Source organism: Ciona intestinalis, chromosome 12, assembly GCF_000224145.3.
Source record: "Ciona intestinalis chromosome 12, KH, whole genome shotgun sequence".
Taxonomy (NCBI): domain Eukaryota; kingdom Metazoa; phylum Chordata; class Ascidiacea; order Phlebobranchia; family Cionidae; genus Ciona; species Ciona intestinalis.
The window spans coordinates 1,414,537-1,435,027 of record NC_020177.2 but is presented as its reverse complement, the minus strand read 5'-3'; the positions used below and the strand labels follow the sequence as shown (position 1 = coordinate 1,435,027).

At 32.4% G+C, this 20,491-nt stretch overlaps 1 protein-coding gene across 2 annotated transcripts in view; it reads right to left on the bottom strand.

Annotated features, from left to right (window-relative positions):
* LOC100185503 (carbonic anhydrase-like) overlaps nt 1-20,109 on the bottom strand; it is a 23,623-nt gene extending 3,514 nt beyond the window's left edge. The window contains exons 1-14 of one of the 2 annotated variants that reach the window (XR_003396436.1): nt 19,663-20,109; nt 18,947-19,047; nt 18,847-18,885; nt 17,559-17,726; nt 17,129-17,289; nt 15,067-15,226; nt 9,892-10,049; nt 5,504-5,564; nt 4,654-4,797; nt 3,502-3,549; nt 2,496-2,660; nt 1,606-1,778; nt 917-1,100; nt 339-496 (exon numbers count right to left, since the gene is read on the bottom strand). Coding sequence is in view for 1 of the 2 variants with exons in the window: in XM_002120071.5 (XP_002120107.3) it covers nt 339-496; nt 917-1,100; nt 1,606-1,778; nt 2,496-2,660; nt 3,502-3,549; nt 4,654-4,797; nt 5,504-5,564; nt 9,892-10,049; nt 15,067-15,226; nt 17,129-17,289; nt 17,559-17,726; nt 18,847-18,885; nt 18,947-19,001 (1,674 nt within the window). In the remaining variant the exon portion in view is untranslated. The remainder of the gene's footprint in view (nt 1-338; nt 497-916; nt 1,101-1,605; nt 1,779-2,495; nt 2,661-3,501; nt 3,550-4,653; nt 4,798-5,503; nt 5,565-9,891; nt 10,050-15,066; nt 15,227-17,128; nt 17,290-17,558; nt 17,727-18,846; nt 18,886-18,946; nt 19,048-19,662) is intronic. The other variant, XM_002120071.5, reaches the window with a different exon arrangement.
* Between the last annotated feature and the right edge of the window lie 382 nt (nt 20,110-20,491).

Sequence of the window (20,491 nt, the reverse complement as noted above, 5' to 3'; positions counted from 1 at the left end):
AGTTGTTCACTGATGGTTTGTCCAAATTATCAGCAATACATGAAAAAAATAATGATCACCTACAAAGTAACATACATGGTAACTCGTAAGCTGGCACTAGGTGTTAAACCCGTGTGATAACGACTGTCGTTTTCCGGCCACGCGAGGATAAAGTAAGTTACATTCAGTCATTCATTTTGATACTTTATTGTGCTATTACCAACCAAAAACTGTAAAAATAATACCCCAAAAATACTAGACTTTTACGACGTTATGCGTGTTCACTTTGTTCTTGCGAGTAAAAATGCGAATATTTACGCGTATAATAGTTACCATGCAAAAAATTGTAGTTAACTCACTCGTTCTTTAGACACAGGAATTGAATGATAAAACACAGTCCATTGAACAGCTTCTGTGCATGGTGGGGTAGTAAGAGATCCCATGTATCGATAATATGTTTTATTTTGTGGCAATAAATCCAATAATATTGGCCCGGTATCCATACGAACACTGTTATCTGAAAATACAGAAAAACATTAATGGCTCGATTGTCTGCTAGGTTTAGCGACCACGTTTTTTTTTCAATTAAATGTAAATATGCTTTTAACTGTAAGCGAGTTTTAACAACTGTTGTTTTGTCGCTATATTCTGTCATTTTGCTTAAAATATTTCTAATTCTTCGCTACCGTAATCGAAAAGAGAAATAAAGTTAATATATATTATACAAATATTGTGTTTTAAAGATAGTTTTGGTGCAACAGCCACGCTTTTTAACTGACATTCTTTCCCGCACTTTTTATCCATTGCGTGTTTTAACAACTGTTGTTTTGTCCTTAGATCCTGTCTTTTCGTTCAAAATCTTTTTATACCTTCACTACTGTAATTGAAAAGATAAATAAAAAAATTTAATAAAAATAACAACAAAAGTGAAATTCACCTTTATATTTAACTTTATGCAGCATGTCAGTGATCATTCCCAAAGTTGTGTCCGCCGTTTCCGTAATTCCATCTTCTGCGATCTCAAAGAAGACACCGAGTACTCCGAACTGATCTTCTAACATCCGATCTTCTTCATCTGTGTCCGGGTCATCCGGGGAGATGTTCGTGTGCACGATGTGCATCTGATGATGGATGGTTAATTTATAATGTTTTTTTACTCAAAATTCATTCCCTCAAAATTCATTCACTCAAAACTTATTCACTCAAAATTTAATCACCCAAAATCCAGTCATTTACTTTTTTGAGTAAATGAATTTTGAGTTTGAGTAAATGAATTTTGAGTGAATGAATTTTGAGTGAATGAAATTTGAGTAAATGAATTTTGAGTGAATGAATTTTGAGTGAATGAATTTTGAGTGAATGAATTTTGAGTGAATGTCAATTTCGATTGTTAATACCGCAAGGTGACTAGTTTTGCAACATTATATTGGCGTAATACACAACTTAAATGTTTCCCTCAGCCAAGCAGCCTGTTTATTACGAAATAGCAGGCTTTCACAAGTAGATTCATTGCATCATAATAGCGATTGTTTGACCTAGCAATTGATCATGACATAATAGCAATTCACATGTGGATTATTTGCGTCCTAATTGCAATTCACAGCCCTACTAAAACACAACAAATACCTCAATTGGAAAATGTTTCTGGTCCACCGTATGTTCTGAACCCCCGGTGACTTTTAATTTCGTATCCCCGTCACTCGTTGCTGCCCCCCAGTGGAAGTGGAGTTGTTCAACTTGAAACAAGCGATCGTTCTCGTTGAAAGTTAACTCAAGGTGCTCGTCAATCTCAAACATTACTGGAAAAGGGAACTGAATTTGTCCGCGCCGTTGCAAAGTGGTTACTGCGCTGCCTTGAACCCAGAGGTAGTGAGTTCAAGACTCGTCGCTGCTACCATTGGGGGTGTATGTGTCCTTGGGCAAGACACCTAACAGCAATTGTCCAACCCAGTGGTCACAAATGGGTTGTCCAAATTATCAGCCATACATAAAAAATATAATCACCCATGAAGTAACATACATGGTAACTCGTAAGCTGTCGCAAGGTGTATAAAAACACCCGTGTTATAATGACTGTCGTTTTCCGGCTACGCCAGAATAAATACGTTACATTACATTTATTATTTCATTCATTCATGAAAGACTTAAATGGGCTTTCCAGGTGTTAGGGTAATGGGTAAAATCCTATAGCCTAAATCTTAGGTCCTTGACAAGGACCTCACCCACAAAGAATAAAAAATCTCGCAGGCATGAGGTGTATGAAACAGAACACCCGTGTTATAACAACTGTTGTTTTTCGGCCCCACTTCACTAATTCGACTGTGGGCATGGGAGTGGCAACCATGATAAGTCACTCAAGTTCCCACCCACGAGGATATACACACATATATTTTTATCTAAACTTTTATTTTTTACAGATGTTGCAAAAAGCAATTCTACACATGGAGAGATACAAAATAACGGTTTGTTTTAAATACGTTTTTAAGGATAAATAGGTTACACTCAGTGAGACTTACCGGTATGTCCATTATTTTCAAGAAATCCAGAAGCAGGTTTATTGTAGGAAGAAGAGAATTCTAAACCATGAACTTCATCTGATTCACTGATGGTTGAAATGAGATTAATTGGTGATTGTTTGTTGCCATTACACGTGGAATACTCTGCAAGCCAACTTCTAGGACCTGTTAATGTGAAAAACTTGTTTACAATAAAAAAATGTAAAATAAAAACACATTTAAAAAATGTAAAAAGAGGGTCCAAAAAATTAAAAAAGATGTTTAAAGTTAAAAAATGTTTTTCAGAGTTTAAAAACACTGTTTTAATAAATTAACTTTTAATATTTAAACAAAAAAACACATTTGTATTAGATTAACCGCAAAACAAAACTTTTGAATATAAATTAAAAAATGGTTTCCTAAATTTAAAAAAACTGTATATATATAAATTAATTATTAAACAAAAAATACATTGCTATTTATTCAACATTAGAATAAAACTTTAGAAAGAAAAAAAGAATAATTGTTTAACATTTCTTTATTACAAAAAAATTGGGTTTTATTTTGTTTTTGTTTCAACGAAAAATGAAAATGAAAATATGGACAATCTTATCACAACCAACTATTTTTGTAGTTTGACATTTTATAAAATATTGTTATAGGTTTAAACATTGGGTGTATATGCTAAATGCTGTGTTATAACACTTTGCAAAAACTTTAAATTAATTTGTAAAAAATTTAAGTTAATTTGTAAAAAAAATTAAATTAATTTGTAAAAAAAATTAAATTTATTTGTAAAAAAATTAAATTTATTTGTAAGAACTTTAAATTAATTTGTAAAAACTTTAAACTAATTTGTAAAAAATTTTAATTAATTTGTAAAAAATTTAAGTTAATTTGTAAAAATTTTAAATCAATTTGTAAAAATTTTGAAATAATCTGTAAAAAATAGAAGTTATTATTATTAATAATAATAATAATAAATTAAAATAGAAAAACAAAGCTTTTATGATAAAATAAAACAAACCTTCATTTTTGTATCTCCAACCATGTGTAGAATTGCTTTTTGCAACATCTGTAAAAAATAAAAAGTTTAGATAAAAATATGTGTGTATATTCTCGTGGGTGGGAACTAGAGTGACTTATTTATGGTTGCCACTCCCGAGCTAACAGTCGAGTTGCTGAAGCTATTGCAGTGTGTGGATAGGCAGACATGGCTTTTGGTTGATTTGGTCATTTATATCCTCGTGGGTGGGAACTTAAGTAACTTATCCATGGTTGCCACTCCCATGCTCACAGTCGAGTTGCTGAAGCTATTGCAGTGTATAGATAGGCAGACATGGCTTTTGGTTGATTTGGTCATTTATATCCTCGTGGGTGGGAACTTAAGTAACTTATCCATGGTTGCCACTCCCATGCTCACAGTCGAGTTGCTGAAGCTATTGCAGTGTATAGATAAGCAGACATGACTTTTGGTTGATTTGGTCATTTATATCCTCGTGGGTGGGAACTTGAGTGACTTATCCATGGTTGCCACTCCCATGCCCACAGTCGAGTTGCTGAAGCTATTGTAGAGTGTAGATAAGCAGACATGACTTTTGGTTGATTTGGTCATTTATATCCTCGTGGGTGGGAACTTAAGTGGCTTATCCATGGTTGCCACTTCCATGCTCACAGTCGAGTTGTTAAAGCTATTGTAGTGGGTTGCATTTACTAAAATGTTCATTATATAAGAAACAATATATTGAATGTGAATGAATAAATGTAACTTACTTTATCCATGCGGGGAAGAAAAACAACAGTTGTTAAACACGGGTGTTCTGTTTTATACACCTCAAGTCAGCTTATCAGTTACCACGTATGTTACTTTGTGGGTGATTTGATTTTTTATTTTTTTCATTTTTTGTTCTTTTGACTGATAATTTGGACAACCCATTAGTTACCATTGGGTTGAAGCAATTGTCGTTAAGTGTCTTTCCCAAGAACACACATGCTCACAATGGTAGCAGCAACGAGCCTTGAACCCATTACGTCTGGGTTACAGGTAGGCGAGCTAACCGCTTTGTGAGGGTGCTGGTTGTCACTCCCATGCCCACAGTCGAGTTACTGAAGCTATTATAATGTGTTTATAAAAACGTACTTTATATAAAAACAATTTATTAATACCAAATGCTTTTACCAATATCATAGTATGCAGAAACAATTCTCCCGTTTAATTGTTGTATGGGTCTGAAGTTATCACTAAGTTTTACATCATTTGATTCACGTGAATCAACTGTATCATGTGATGACGCACTCGTATCATGTGAATTTTCTCCATCATCTAAAGAACAGTTTTTATTGGGTCTTTGTTTTCATTAGAAAAAATGTTAGCACTTAAATGAAAGTAACTTGGTTTATCCTCACTTGGCAGGCAATGAAAGTCGCTAAACGCATGCGTTCTGTTTCACACACCTTGTGCCAAATTACAAGTTAACATGAATCTAACTTCGTGGGTGATTGTTATTTTTTTGTTTCTCTTAATATTGCACAATTTAATCAAAGCATTAGTGACCAATAGTTGGAGAAATTGCCATTTAGTGTCTTGCCCAATGGCACATACCCCCCCAAAGGTAGCAGCAACAAGCCTTGAACCCATTACCTCTGGGTTAGAGACAGGGGCGCTAACCACTATGCCACAGTGCCAATGGCTCATTAGTGACCACTGGGTTGGAGCAATTACTGTTAAGTGTTACTTAGGGGGTTGGGAACGCTGGAAGCTACCCCCAGTGGGTAGGGTGAACGAACGATTTATCATTTTTTGGAGTTTATTAAAAAACTCCTTAAAATCACTCTTGTGTATTATTGGACAAATGACATTGAAATTTTTTTCCAGGTAAATGTAAAAATGTTTTTAACATTAAGCATGTTTTAAGAACTGTCGTTTTGTCGGAATATCCTGTATCTCCTTTTCAAATATTTTTAAATCTTCGCTACCGTAATCGAAGAGACAAATAAAGTTATTATTATAAATATCAGATTGAACTTACGATTTTCAGAATTTATTGAATCTGGATTTTTCGATGCGCTTAACTGTTGCAGAATCCGTAACTAAAGATAGAAATAACATTATATTAAAATACCATAAAATTACATTAACTTTTTTGAATACAGTAACGAAGAATAACACAGAGAAAAAAAAGAGAATTAGCAGCAAAACACTCGTGTTTAACGACTGTTGTTTTCCGGTCATGCGAGGATAAAGTAAGTTACATTTATTTATTGACCAAAAATCAAAAATTTCATTAAAAACAGGCTAACGAGTCAATAAAAACCAACAGTCATTAAAAACAGGCTATTGGTAAAAGCTGCTTGAGTAAGTGTCGCATAAAAAAGTGACTACTTAACTTAACTGACAACTGCCACATAAAGTTTAAGTTTATTTAAGAAATCAAAACACAAGGTTTATTTTCTTAAGATTTAACAATGTTTTGGTAAACCAGTTGTTGTATTGTTATACCAATTATTACTGAGAAAATGCACTACTCGTATTTGTATAGCAGGTTTAACTGTAAGATGACTTTATAAATACAAAGCTGATAATGACATAACCCATACTATTTTTCGGCTCTGTAGCACAGTTGGTTAGCGAACCTGCCTCCAATCCAGGGGTAATGGGTTTAAAACTCGTCATTGCTACCATTGTGGGCGTATGTGTCCTTGGGCAAGACACTTAACTGTAATTGCTTCAACCCAGTGGTCACTAATGGGTTGTCAAAATTATCAGCCACAAAAAAATGAAAAAATAATCACCCACAAAGTAACATACATGGTAACTCGAAAGCTGACACGAGGTGTATGGAACAGGACACCCATCATAACAACTGTCGTTTTCTGACCATGCAAGAATAAATTAAGTTACATTCATTCATTTTTTTAGTAACTCGTAAGTGGACACAAGGTTTACGAAACAGAAGAATAGTGTTTGAAATTGTCAGACTTGTATTTAATAATTTAAAAAACCCTAACAACCACCCACAAAGTTACTTTTGAACATAACTGCTCTACCTACCATGCAAGAGTAAATAAGTTAAATTTATTCATTTGAACTGTTCAATTTTTTATATTCACTTTATAATATGACAAATAGCCTTGTATACGATAAAAACAAAATATGACAAATATCTGTTTGATTTAAAACAATCTTTTGTTGTGAATAAAAAAAAAAAGTTTATTTATTGAGTTCTTATTTTTATAGTCACTTTTTATGGTAATTTTTATAGTCGCAATTTTATAGTCATTTTAGCAATTTTATAAAAAAAAAATTTTAAAAAATTTTCATTCACAACAAAAATTGTTGTAAATCAAAAAGATATTTGTAAAACAATAAACTTGTTAGATTAACAAAAGCAACGTAAACTAACTTCCTTCTAGTTTTCGCAACTAAAACATTTATGTTATTGTTATTTCATGGGTTGCTAGTTTCAAAAGACACGCTTAACTTGCGTTAAAAACATTTAAACGTAATAGCAATATAGTACTGTAGGGTAAGTTGAAAACCTTTAGCAAGTAATATCTAAATATCTTGATCGTGTTTTAAACAGTTGACAACGGTATGGAAGTCATGAGGATACGGTTTTACAATTCTTTGGATTTACTTATTTACTAAATGTGACAAGAAATTACAATGAAAAGGTGTCCCAACTTCCCCCACTCCCCACTATATATAACTTTACGTTTCAGTAAGGAACAAAATGCTTTGTGAAACACTGTAGTAGGTTATATGGGTATTTCTGGTAAACAATATTGTTGTTGGGCAATTTAACGCAAATATTTTGCAAAATTGAATGATAAATCATGAATGTAACTTGCTTTATCTTCGCATGGTGGAAAAACAACAGTCATTATAACACAGGTTTTCTATCTCATACTGATTGTTTTTATGCATGGCTGGCAGTCTGGTAATGGCTGCAGCCATGCAGAACTGGTTGGTTAAAGGTAAGCACGCTAAACACTGTGCCACAGCACCAAAATTCATGTTTCGCATTAATTAGGAAACCATATTAAAATTAGCTTGACTTTTTTTACAATCATGAGTTTTACATTAAAATCAAACATTCGGTGTCCAGCGCCATGACAAAGTGGTTAGCGCGCGTGCCTCTTACCCAGAGGTAATGGGTTCAAGGCTTGCCGCTGCTATCATTGTGGGCGTACAGGTAAGACTCTTACTGGCAATTGGTCCAACCCAGTGGTCACTATTGGGTTGTCCAAATTATCAACTATAAAAATAATCACCTAAAAATTAATCACCAACAAAGTGAAATACTTGGTAACTTGAAGCTAAAACGAGGTGTATGAAACTGAACACCTGTGTATATCAACTGTGGTTTTCCGTCCACGCAAAAATAAAGCAAGTTACATTCATTTTAAATAAAAACACATAATATCTCAGTCAACAAAACAAACTACAAGAGGTTTGTTAGGCGTAGGTTTTTACAACTGGTTAATAGTTATCAAGACCAAGGTACACTTAGTACAATAAACTATGCCAATGTCTAGATTATGGTGTAGTCACAGCATGATATATGGTCCCAGTGTTTCCAATTTTTTTTTAATCTAAAATATATTTGTGCAACACTAATATTTTTTAATTGAAAATAAATGTGAAATTTTTAAGCTAGGGAATTTTTTATTGTGTGAAACACTGGTGTTTTCCATTTACTTGTACAAAGTTTACTTAATGTGATAAAACATGTTAATTTATGACAGGCAAGTGTTTAATCTTGCCTTATCTAATTCTCATGTCTGTGTATAATGTACCATGTATGTAACTTGCCCGAAATATAAGCCACACGTAAAAATTAACCCCCCTCCTAAAATTTTCACCTACAAAGTAATATATATGGTAACTCCTAAGCTGGCACGAGATGTATAAAATAGAACACCCATGTTCTAACGACTGTCTCTTTCCAGTTAGGCAAGGATAAAGTAAGTTACATATATATTCAATTTTTTGCGTGATTTTGTATTGATGATATCACTTGTATGACTGACAATTTAGAAACCCATTAAAGGACCAATGGGTTGGAGCAATTGGTGCTAAGTGTCAAACTGTCTCAAAGCCTCATACTCAAAATATAAGTACAAAAACTGTAGCCCTGTGTGTTAGGGTAACAGGCCAACTCTGGTCTAAAATTTCAAGTCCCATGTTGTGCCCCACCATATAGAATAGAATGTGCATATACAATGTTGGAGTAACGAGCCTAAATCCCAGGTCCCATGACCTACCTAACTGTAGGATCTCACTGATATAGCATAGAATGTGCATAAACAATGTTGGGTAACAGGCCAACTGTGGCCCAAATCTCAGGTCCCATGGCATGCCTCACTGTAGGATCTTACTCATATAAAATAGAATGTGCATACACAATGTTGGAGTACGGGCCAAATCTGGTTCAAATCTCAGGCCCAATGGAGTATTGCGCTCTAAGGACCTCACCCGTGTATACAGTGGCACAGCTAGGGGGGTTTTCGGGGGTCGTGACCCCCCCCCTTAAACCAAACAAAAATTTTTTTTTTTTAGTTAAAAAAAACATTTTTTTTTTTTTTGAAAAATTTTCTGATTAACCCCCCCCTTATTTTTTTCTGGCTGCGCCACTGCATGTATAATAGAACTGCAGTGTAACTAGAGACCGGGGTTAAAACTCTGGCGCAAATCTTGGCCCCTTACATGCCTTACCCAAGAACTAATAAAACTAATTTTGATTTATCTGTTTTGACATAATAATTAAGATAAAATTGATAAACGGGAACGGAGATATAGAAAAAATTGGCCCATTACCCCAACACCCAGGGTGCTACAACTCATTTGTTATGATTAGGTTGTAGCAATGTCTGTTAAATGTCTTGCTCAATTGCGCATCTGCTTATCAGTACCCAGAACCAAACCCGGTACTTAATTACTTAGCCATGCTCTTAAAATACAGTTAGTTAAAAAATTAAAAATCATAAAATAAATAAAAAAATACCTGAATAAAAAATACCTGAATAAAAAATATAAAATTTAATAAAAAATACCTGAAGAATAAAAAATACCTGAATAAAAAATACCTGAATAAAAAATATAAAGTTTAAATCAAAAGTGGTAAAACAATTGTAAAAAACAACCACGTAAAAAAATGGTAAAATAAATAAAATAAAAAATTGAAAAAATAACTAAATAAGTAATAAATTAAAATTTGAAAAAAATTAAAAAAAATCTTAATAAAGTAATTATAAAATGAAAAAAATGGTAAAAAAATAACTGAATGAAAAAATAATAAAACGAAAAATAAAAATGGCAAATAAATAAAATATCTAAATAAAAAAAATTGAAAACATTTTTTTTAAATATAAAAAAAATAGCAAAAAATGTTATAAAAAAATAAAATAAAAATACCTGTTGATGGGAAATATATATGGGTTCTTTGTATACCGTCCACTGTACAGTTTCATAACATGGTGGGGTAGTAAGTGAGCCATGATAGCGATAATAACTCACAGATGATGGAAGTAGATTGATTAATTCTGGTCCATCTTCTAATATGTGTGTGTCGCCTGTATTGAATGAATATAACATACTTTATCCTCAAGTTATAACTTTCTTTATCCTCACAAAACGACAGTCATTATGACACGGGTGTTCATCACCTCGTGCCAGCTTACAAGTTACCATGTATGTTACTTCATGGGTAATTGAATGAATGTAACTTGATAAAAATATAATAATAAATTTATTTGTCTCTTCCATTACGGTAGCGAAGATTTAAAAATATTTTAAACAAAAAGATATAGCGACAAAACAACTGTTGGTAAAACACGTTCACGGTTAAAGCATATTTACATTTAATTGAAAGAAAATAGGTACCTTCTTACTCTATTCTTGCGTTGCCGGAAAACAACAGTCGTTATAACACGAGTGTTCTGTTTCATACATCTCGTGCCAGCTTACGAGTTACCAAGTATGTTACTTTGTGGGTGATAATTTAGACAACCCATTAGTGACCACTGGGTTAAAGCAATTGCCGTTGAATGTCTTGCCCAAAGACACATACGCTAAAAATTTTAGCATCGTTCTGTTATAATTCATTGAGCCAGTATGTTACTTTGTGGGTGACTCTTTTTTGAAAAATTTTTATGTGTGCCTGATAATTGGTAACAGTATCTAGCGTTGAAACTGTAACCTCTGCTATAGAGACACAGTATTGAAACCCAGGCTTAAGTCCTGGTTAATTACTGCTGATGTGGCATTTTCTCTAACTGCATCTTTAGGGTTGACTGGGCAAATTTGCTGGGATAATGTGAAAATTACCCACAAACTTGCGTACTTGGCAGATCGAAAGCGGGCATGGGGTGTATGAGTTCACCACATATGGTGCGAAAATAAGGGATAAAAGACAATCTTGCGAAGTTTCTTGTTGAACATAATAAAGGTAGCTTACTTTATCCTTGCATGGCCGGTAACAACAGTCGTTATAACACGGGCGTTAATACACCTCGTGCCAGCTTTTGAGTTACCAAGTATGTTACTTTGTGGGTGATCATTTTGGAATTTTGTATGTGTGGTTGATAATTTGGACAACCCATTAGTGACCACTGGGTTGAAGCAATTGTTAATACCTTGAAAGCATTTTCAAAGCAGTTGCAAAATTTTTACAGAAGTTTGGCAACGCAAGGCTCTTTATTGCGATAACCCCTGAACAACCTTAACCCCTAAACACCTTAGGTTTTAAAAGATCAGTCAAATTACTGGCGTATGCAACTGAGCGTAAATTGTCAAGTATTTGTTTGTGGTGATTTTGTAAGTGTACAAGGTATGGTACTGTAGGGTAAAGGGTATTTCTAAACCAGTGGTTCTTAAACTTTTTGTATGCTTTACCCTTTTAACAAAGATGCTTATCAGATTTACCCCCAATATGTAATATGGCGCTCATTTATTAAAAAGCGAAAACAACTAATTACATCAGTTATATTTAATGCGACGAATGCGCTAGCTTTTTGGCAAAGAGTTGTTCAATGTCTGGTAAAGTACTACAATTGGCTTAGTTTTGTCCCCTTATCTGATGTGGATTTTGATTGGTAGCTCGTTTACCCTCTTAATACAAGGAATTTACCCCAGGTGTAAATTTGACTCAGTTTAAAAAATATTGCTCGAAATCCTATATTTTCTGGTCATGTTTTATTTAAAACACTGCTTACTACATTTTGAGATTCAATAATGTTTTGCAATTCGTTTTAGTAAAATATTTAGATGGTTTTTGGGGCACGGGGCTACTGGTATACATTTATGTAAATATTCTTTATTTACTACCTAATGAGATGAGAAAAAAACAAAAACATGAACCATCTTACCCCAACCTATACCCTGTGTTTTCATATAAAATATTTTTAAATCTTCACTACCTTAATCGGAGAGACAAAATAAAGTTATTATATTAATATTATTATGTTACTATTACCATAACATGAAACAAATTACAACAAAAATATTCCTTGTATTAAATAAATCTAAATTATCATTTCTTAGCAAAAGGTAATTGTTATGAAAACTGTGTAATTTCTATAACGAAACAATCCATTTGTAACAATCAATAATAAACCAAAACAATTTATCTGTTCATACATAAAGTTAAGGTGCTCAAAAGAATTATTTTTAAAATATCACGTTTTTGACATGAAAAAATTATGTAATAAAATGAAATGAATGTAACTTATTTATCCTCGCATAGCATGGAAACGACAGTCGTTATAACCAGGTGTTCCATGGCTCGCAGATAACTCTAAGTTGGTGTTTCTAGCACGATTGTTGAGAATAAAATTTTCTGTAATTTTTCCTAAAGTTACAATTCATTTGTAAAAATCAACCAAAACAATTTATTCTTCCAAGTTACAATCGTGCTAAGAAACATCAGGCTTTTTTCAGTCCTTAAACTTGTTTAGCAACAAATTTCTGAGAATCCAGTTGTTTTTGATAGATTTGCTTATTAAGCGAAAGTTTATATGGTTTTTTATATGGTTTTTGTTTATGGGTCTTAGTGTTACAGAAATACAATTGATAATGTAGGAATTTCATGGCTAATTTAACATGGGTTTTAACCAATGGCTTATGTTAATTATATATATAGTAGGGTGGGGGAAGATGGGACACCTTTAGCACATAATATCTAAGTATCCTGATTGTGTTCAAAACAACTAACGGTGGTGTATGTGTGAGGATATAGTTTTATAAATCTTTGAATGTTCTTCGTTTACAACTAAATGGGACGAGAAATTGGAGCTAAAAAGTGTCCCATCTTACCCCACCCTACTGTATAATGTGTTATTTTATAGTAAAAACTACATTAGTTTAGTAAAAACTACAAAACGAATGTAAATACACATTTCAAAATATTTTAAATTTGAAATATTATTTACCACAGTAGTGAAAAGCACAAGAAAAAAAATAGGTAAGTATTTTACAAAAAAACTGCAAAGCATAAATGATTCTCAAAATGTGTAACAGAGTAATAACATGTTTAAATTTTGCCTTTGGCATTATTGTGTGGTATTAATGCTACTTTGTTATGTTTTGAAGACATAATATTCACCACAATGACACGGTCTATTCTCTTAAATTCTCCTAAAGCCAGCGTCATAGCTCAGTGAATTATAACAGAATGATGCTAAGATTTTGAGCGTATGTGTCTTTGGGCAAGACATTTAACGGCAATTGCTTTAACCCAGTGGTCACTAATGTGTTGTCTAAATAATCACATACAAAGTAACATACTTGGTAACTCGTAAACTGGCACGAGGTGTATGAAACAGAACACTGTGTGTTAACTTCTGTCGTTTTCCAGCCACGCGGAATAAAGCAAGTTACATTCATTCATGTGGTAACCCCTAAGCGGGCTCAAGGAAACAAAACACTTAAAAGCGGGTACAAGGTGTATGTAACAACAGAACACCATGTTATAACAACTGTTATTGCCCTGCCACGCGTGGATAAAAAGGTTACATCCCTTCATTCAAAAAAACAGACAAAGGAAATTTGATATTTCTTTGGTCACAAAGGAATAAGTTTAGTTCCGCATTTTATTGATTTGGCCAGACCATGTATTGTATGTAGGCACTGTAGATGTTTTTTATTGACTGTCGTTTTAATATTTCTAATTCCCTTTATTTTGTGTTAGGCCTATTAACAGGGTGGGGTAAGATGATACATGTTTTCATTCTCTTTTGTTCCATGTGGTAGTAAACAAAGAATATTTCACTCCTGGGTTGGAGCAATTGCCATTAGGTATCTTGCCAAAGGACACATACGCCCACAAAGGTAGCAGCGACGAGCCTTGAATCTATTACCTCCAGTTTCAAGACGGGCGCTCTAACCACTTTGCCACAGCGTAACATGTTTAATTAAATGTTGTTTACTTCATTTACATTGTATTGTCCGTAGGGTGTAATGGTCACGCCTTTTATCCAAAACATTATTTCTTTCTTTTTTATCATTACGTGTTTTAACAACTGTTGTTTTACCGTTACTGCTCGTCTTTTCGCTTTTGTCAACTCTCTCGTTCTTTGTTATTGTGACCGAAGAGACAAAATAAATTTCATTCATTCTTTTTTTAGGGAAACAGAGGCATAAACCGACTATTTATTTAGTGTTTAGAGTGTATACCTAAGTACCATTATGTAAAACACTTATTGATAAGTGCTACAATCCAGTGGTCAATGATGGATGTTAAATTACCACTTACCATAAAAAATCACCCACAAAGTTATATATGTGGTAACTCCTAAGCGGGCACCAGGTGTATAAAACAAAACACTGTTGTATGAATAAACCCAGAGGTTATGGGTTCAAGGCTCGTCGTTGCTACCATTGTGAGCGTATGTGTCCTTGGTCAAGACACTTAACGGCAATTGCTCTAACCCAGTGGTCACTAATGGGTTGTCCAAATTACCAGCTACACATAAAAAAATAAAAAAATCCACTAAAAAATAATCACCCACAAAGTAACATACGTGGTAACTCGTAAGCTGGCACGAGGTGTTAAACCCGTGTGATAACGACTGTCGTTTTTCGGCTACGCGAGGATAAAGTAAGTTACATTCATTTATTTATTTATAATGTATGAAACAAAACAAGCATGTTTTAACAACAGTTATAATCCATTCATGGGAGGATTAAACAGTATTGAGCTTTGAATATAAACTAAAGGTTTTGCAAAACATTATTTTAAATTCTCCTAAAACCAGTGTCGTACCTTAGTAGTTAGAGCATACACTGAATTAAAACTGAATGCTTCTACCATTGTGGGCGTATGTGTCATTGGGCAAGACGCTTACTGCAATTGCTCTAACCCAGTAGTCACTAATGGGTTGTATAAATTATCAGCTATACATAAAAATTATAAAAAAAATCTCGCCAAAAAATCACCTACAAAGTAACATACATGGTAACTCATAAGCTGGCACGAGGTGTATGAACACTCGTGTTATAATGACTGTCGCTTTCCGGCTACGCGGGAAAAAATAAGTTACATTTATTTATGTTCAAGCGTTAAATATAAACTAAACACCCAAAACATCAAACCTGCGTATTCACAAAGTTGAGCTACATCCAGAAGTTTCTGAATATCGTTGTTTTGTTGGTCTGTTGCTCTTATAAGGACACCTATTACTGCAAGACCGTCGGGTTGGGATTTAATTTCATCTAAAGAACCATACGGTTGCTTTATGTGGACAATATGCATCTGCGGGGAAAATAAAATTTCATTATTTATTTTTAGTTAAAAAATCATAATAATAATAATAAAAGGACGTACGTCCTTGGGTTGTCACTAATGGGTTGTCTAAATCATCAGCCATACATGAAAAAATTCCCACAAAAAATAATCACCTACAAAGTAACATTATGGCAACTCGTAAGCTGGCAGGAGGTGTATGAAACTTAACACCCAAATTTAACGACTGTCGTTTTCTGAACACGCGAGGATAGGGTAAGAAGTTACATTACATACGTACAATATAATAATAATAATAACTTTTATTTGTCACTTTAATTATGGTAACGAAGTTTTGGAAATATTTTAAAAAAAAAGACAGAATATAGCGACAAAACAACAGTTGTTAAAACACGCTTGCAGTTAAAACATATTTACATTCAATTGGAAGAAAATAAGCGTGGTCGCTACACCTAGCAGACAAACGAGCCATTTATGTTTATTTATATATAAAAAATTATAAAAAAAAAAATTTTACATATATATATATATATATATATATATATATGTAAAATTGCATAGTTTTTATCCTAATTAAAACGCCCAAATTACTTTAAATCAAAGGTTTCCAAATATACCAACAGCCATGTTATGAACATTCATTGAAAAATGTTTTTATCTTTTGTGTGCGCAAACAATTAACCTCATGTGTACAAACCGTTATCTAGTTTGTGAACACATATTTGCGCAGTAGTATCTCACACTGTGTGTTTGACTTAGTCTAAAATACGATGACATCGTTGGTGTATGTGTATTGGGACCAGACTTGGCCAATTTCAGTTTAAGATTTTTTTTCAAAGTTTAATTATATACATGTATTGCATTAAAATTAATAAAAAGTTAAACCTAAATCTGTCGTAAATTTTATGGAATTTACATTTTGGCAGGTTTTTTCAAGATTTTCTGAAAATACCAGATAAAGTCACTACTACAGTGCATTTTTCATCAAATTGAAATATATGCAACAAATAAATGTGACTTTTTTATACTTGTAAAGGGATATTACAGACATTATAACACGGATGTTTTGTTTTATACACCTTGTGCCGCTTACGAACTACTAGGTAAGCAATGGATAATTAAGCTGTTTTTATATAAATATAACTAAAATTTTGAAAACCTATTAGTGACTACTGAGTTGGAACAATTACCGTTAAGTGTCTTGCTTGTAATAACATAGCATTAGGTACAAAAGAATGGGAAAACAACAAAGAGTTTAAATCTTTTTGATTCTCAAATTTAAAGGTAATCATACAAACAATTTAAACCATCAATAAAGTATTAAGTTACATTATATTACTTAAGGGACGCTTAAGTAGCCACTTGGCCAATGGAATTAAAATTAATAAGGATTTTGAAATCATATAATTAAATTTACGCTAAAACCTAGGTTAGAGTATAATACAACAACGTTTAGCCTCTATAAGGGCAGTGTTAACGTTTCAGCCACAAAATAAATTAGAAATGTAGGAAATTTATGCAAAATTTGAAACCGAAACATTAGACGTCCCTAATCATAAATTGAAATCAAAATTATAAAGGTTTTTTCTTTATTTGTTACTAAAAACGTGTGTTTATATAATAGAATTTTGTATTTTCTGTTGTTCACTAGAAAAGTAACCTCTTTTACACTGATGATGGACCAAGTTACTGTCTGGATACTAAACTCATGATCAGCAGATGTTTCGGACAGTAACTTGGTGGATGGTAACCTCTTTTACACTGAGGATGGACCAAGTTACTGTCTGGATACTAAACTCATGATCAGCAGATGTTTTGAACAGTAATTTAGTAGATAGTAACTTAATTTTTTTTATTATATATATATATAATTAAAATATTTTATTTAAAAAAGATGTTCCCAGTTCTAACCTCGGCGTCGTAAAATTCTCCATCAACTGAGTGCTCAGAGCCTCCTAGTGTCGAAACATTCTTCGATGTCCAGTGGAAATGAAGTTGGAGAGCGAGATAAATCTCGCTGTTAACGGAGCTCAAAAGTTGGAAACTTTTTCCAGCAGGAAAATTTAACTGAGCTAAAAACAAAACAGAAGAATTTACTTTTTAAAACATTTTTATATTTTTTAAAAGTTTTTTTTTATGGAAACTTTATGCAGAAAAGTTTTCAATCCAAAAATAAATAAATATATATATATATACATAGATATCTTAATTAAAAAAAAAACATCAAAAAATATTTAATTATATCATCCATAATCTACTACTGGGTTAAACAAATTCTTGTAAAACAACCAAAAAAAATTATTAAAATACAAATGTGTTAAATATACACAATTTACATTACCTGAATGGCCATTATTTATGAGCATTCCTCCCGTTAAGTTTTGATTATATCCAGTAAACTGGAGCTGGGACAGTTGTTTGTCGGGTAAAACAGATTTAGTTTCTATATTAATTGGGGATTGTTTATTTTCCCCGCATTTCGGAGAATTTTCCTCCCAAAACTGTGGACCTGTTAAGTAAAAAAGATGTTTCAATGAGGTAATATAGCAGGGTGGAGGAGAATGGGACACCTTTTTAGCACATAATATCGAAATACTCTGATCATGTTTTAAACAATTAACAACGGTCTATGGGAGCCGTGAGGATAGGGATGCACATTACAGAATAATTAGGTATTCTAGGATATCCTAGAATACTTTAATTCGAATCTAGAATTCCGAATCTAGAATTTCGAATCTTTTTATATTTATAGAAAAAAAAATTTTACCCACAAAAGTCAGTTTATTGACCCTTTCATAACAGCCTTGTTGGATCTTGAGTTGTAAAATGATTAAAAATTGTACTATTGGGTAGTGTTTGCGTCATGAAACGTATAGCAGGCTATGAAAAGACGTTACGAAACGTTTACTCTCGAAAGTCCCACAAACACCAAAATATTTTTTTTCAAAATTAATAACTTTCAAAAATTGTTAATATAGTATATGAGATGACGTGTAATGACGTCATTAAACAGAATACCGAATCCCGTAATTAGATTCGAATACAAAAGGATTCGAATCTCATGGATTCGAAATTCTGTTATGTGCATCCCTACGTGAGGATACGGTTTTATTATTTTTTTTAATGTTTTAGTTTGCTACCAAGAAAATGGAATGAAAGGGTGTCCCATCTTCCCCCACCCCACTATATAGCTTGTTTATTTTTGCATGGTGGGGAAAGGACAGCCGTTATAAATTAATACGGTGTTCAGTTTTATACAACTTGTGCCCGCTAATGAGTTGCCATGTATGTAACTTTATGGGTAGTTAAATGAATCTATAAAACTAACTTATTTACCCTAGCGTAGTGGGGAAACGACAGTCGTTAATCGTTATAACACTGGTGTTCTGTTTCATACACTTTAAGTAACTCGAAAGTAACTCGAAAAATTGTTAGGAATATATAATACAATTCCATTAAATAACATAAACTACATTATTCAAAGTTAAGTTTTATATAATACTACACTAGCATGTAATATTTGTAATAAAACTAACACGTAACAATATTTTTTCATCATTTAAAATTTTAAAAGATGGGTTTTGTTAAATGAATATATATATTTCTTAATTTCAAAAAAAAAAATTTACCTGAATTTCCAGTGTATTTCCAATTGCTTGCAAAACATCCTAAAACAAAAAAATAAATAAAAACAATGATTATGTTATAAATATATTTTAAAATACAAACCATTTAGTATTAAAATACCGGCCACCAGTACGGAAAAGTTAAATTTTGAAACCATTTTCAATGAATTAAGACCGCCCTAAAATTAAATTAGGGTCGAAAACCTGCAAAAAATTGACAGTCTATTGGTATTTTAGATATAATTGTAAATTGCTATTGTAAAAGTTGTTTATTTTTATATAATTAAATATGTTTATAATTTCAATATTATTATATATATATATATATTATTTTATTTAATATTTATTATTTTATTCAAGATAAAAAAAAGTCAAACAAAAAGTTAAAAAAAATTAAAATATATATTAAATATATATATTTTAATTTTTTTGTTTGACTTTTTTATCTCGAATAAAATAATAAATATATATCAAGAATAATAAAACAAAAAAAGGAAAGAGCGACAAAACAACAGTCGTTAAATCACCGTTGGTTAAATGTACACAAAATTTATTGATAAAAATATAAATGGCTACATACCAATAAATATTTTTAATTTATTTCTTTAAATACAATAACAAGAGTCATTTTTAAATAACATAGAAAAGAAATGGAAAATAACGGCAAAATGACACCATTTAAAAAAGTGATATTGACAAAAAAAACTAATATTAAGTTGTTACAATTAAAATAAAGTACACTTATTCATTAAACTAAAAAAGAATGAAATATTATTTAAAAAATTGTTGTTTTTTTTAATTTAATTTTAAAATTCCTACACTTTACAATCTTCAATTTCGAATTAAACTGGCCAGAGGAACATAAAGGACAACTGATCTAAAAACCAGGTACACCTGTTTAAATAGTATCTGGAGAAAAGAAAGTTAATGTTTGAGTAAGGTTTAAAAGACAGACGGATTAAGACCAAGGTCCACTTTACATCAAAGTGATTTAACGTCTCCTTGTCAGGTTAAATAAGCAATATGCTTGGATACATTGTATACTAGTATGTGGTTAGAGAGACTAGCAGCTAAGCAACCTAAAATTGGAATGTTATTTACATTAACGTGGCATCGTTCCAATTTAAAAATTACTGGAAATAGAAAGTCAACAACAATACATAATTAAGTTTGATTGGCGCCATGCCAAAGTGATTGGCTCGCCTCCTCTGGCTCTAACACATAGGTAATGGGTTCAAGGCTCGCTGCCACTACCTTTTGTGGGTATGTGTCCTTGAATAAGACACTTAATGGCAATTGCTATAAACTAGTGGTCACTAATGGGTTAAACAAAATCAGCCACACATTAAAAAAAATTGTAAAAATCACCCCCAAAAAATCACCCACAAAGTAACATACATAATAACTCGTAAGCTGACAGGAGGTGTTTAAAACAAAACACCCGTATTATAACGACTGACGTTGTCCGGCCACGCGAGGATAAGGCAAGTTACATTCATTCATTAAGTATGTCTAAGTCAGACCAACGCTTATATATATACATATAAGCGTTGGTCAGACTATGATACGACGTATAGACTATGATACGACATAAAGGCAGTATTTTAACGTTTGAGTTACACAATAAATAAAAAATGTTTAAATTTTT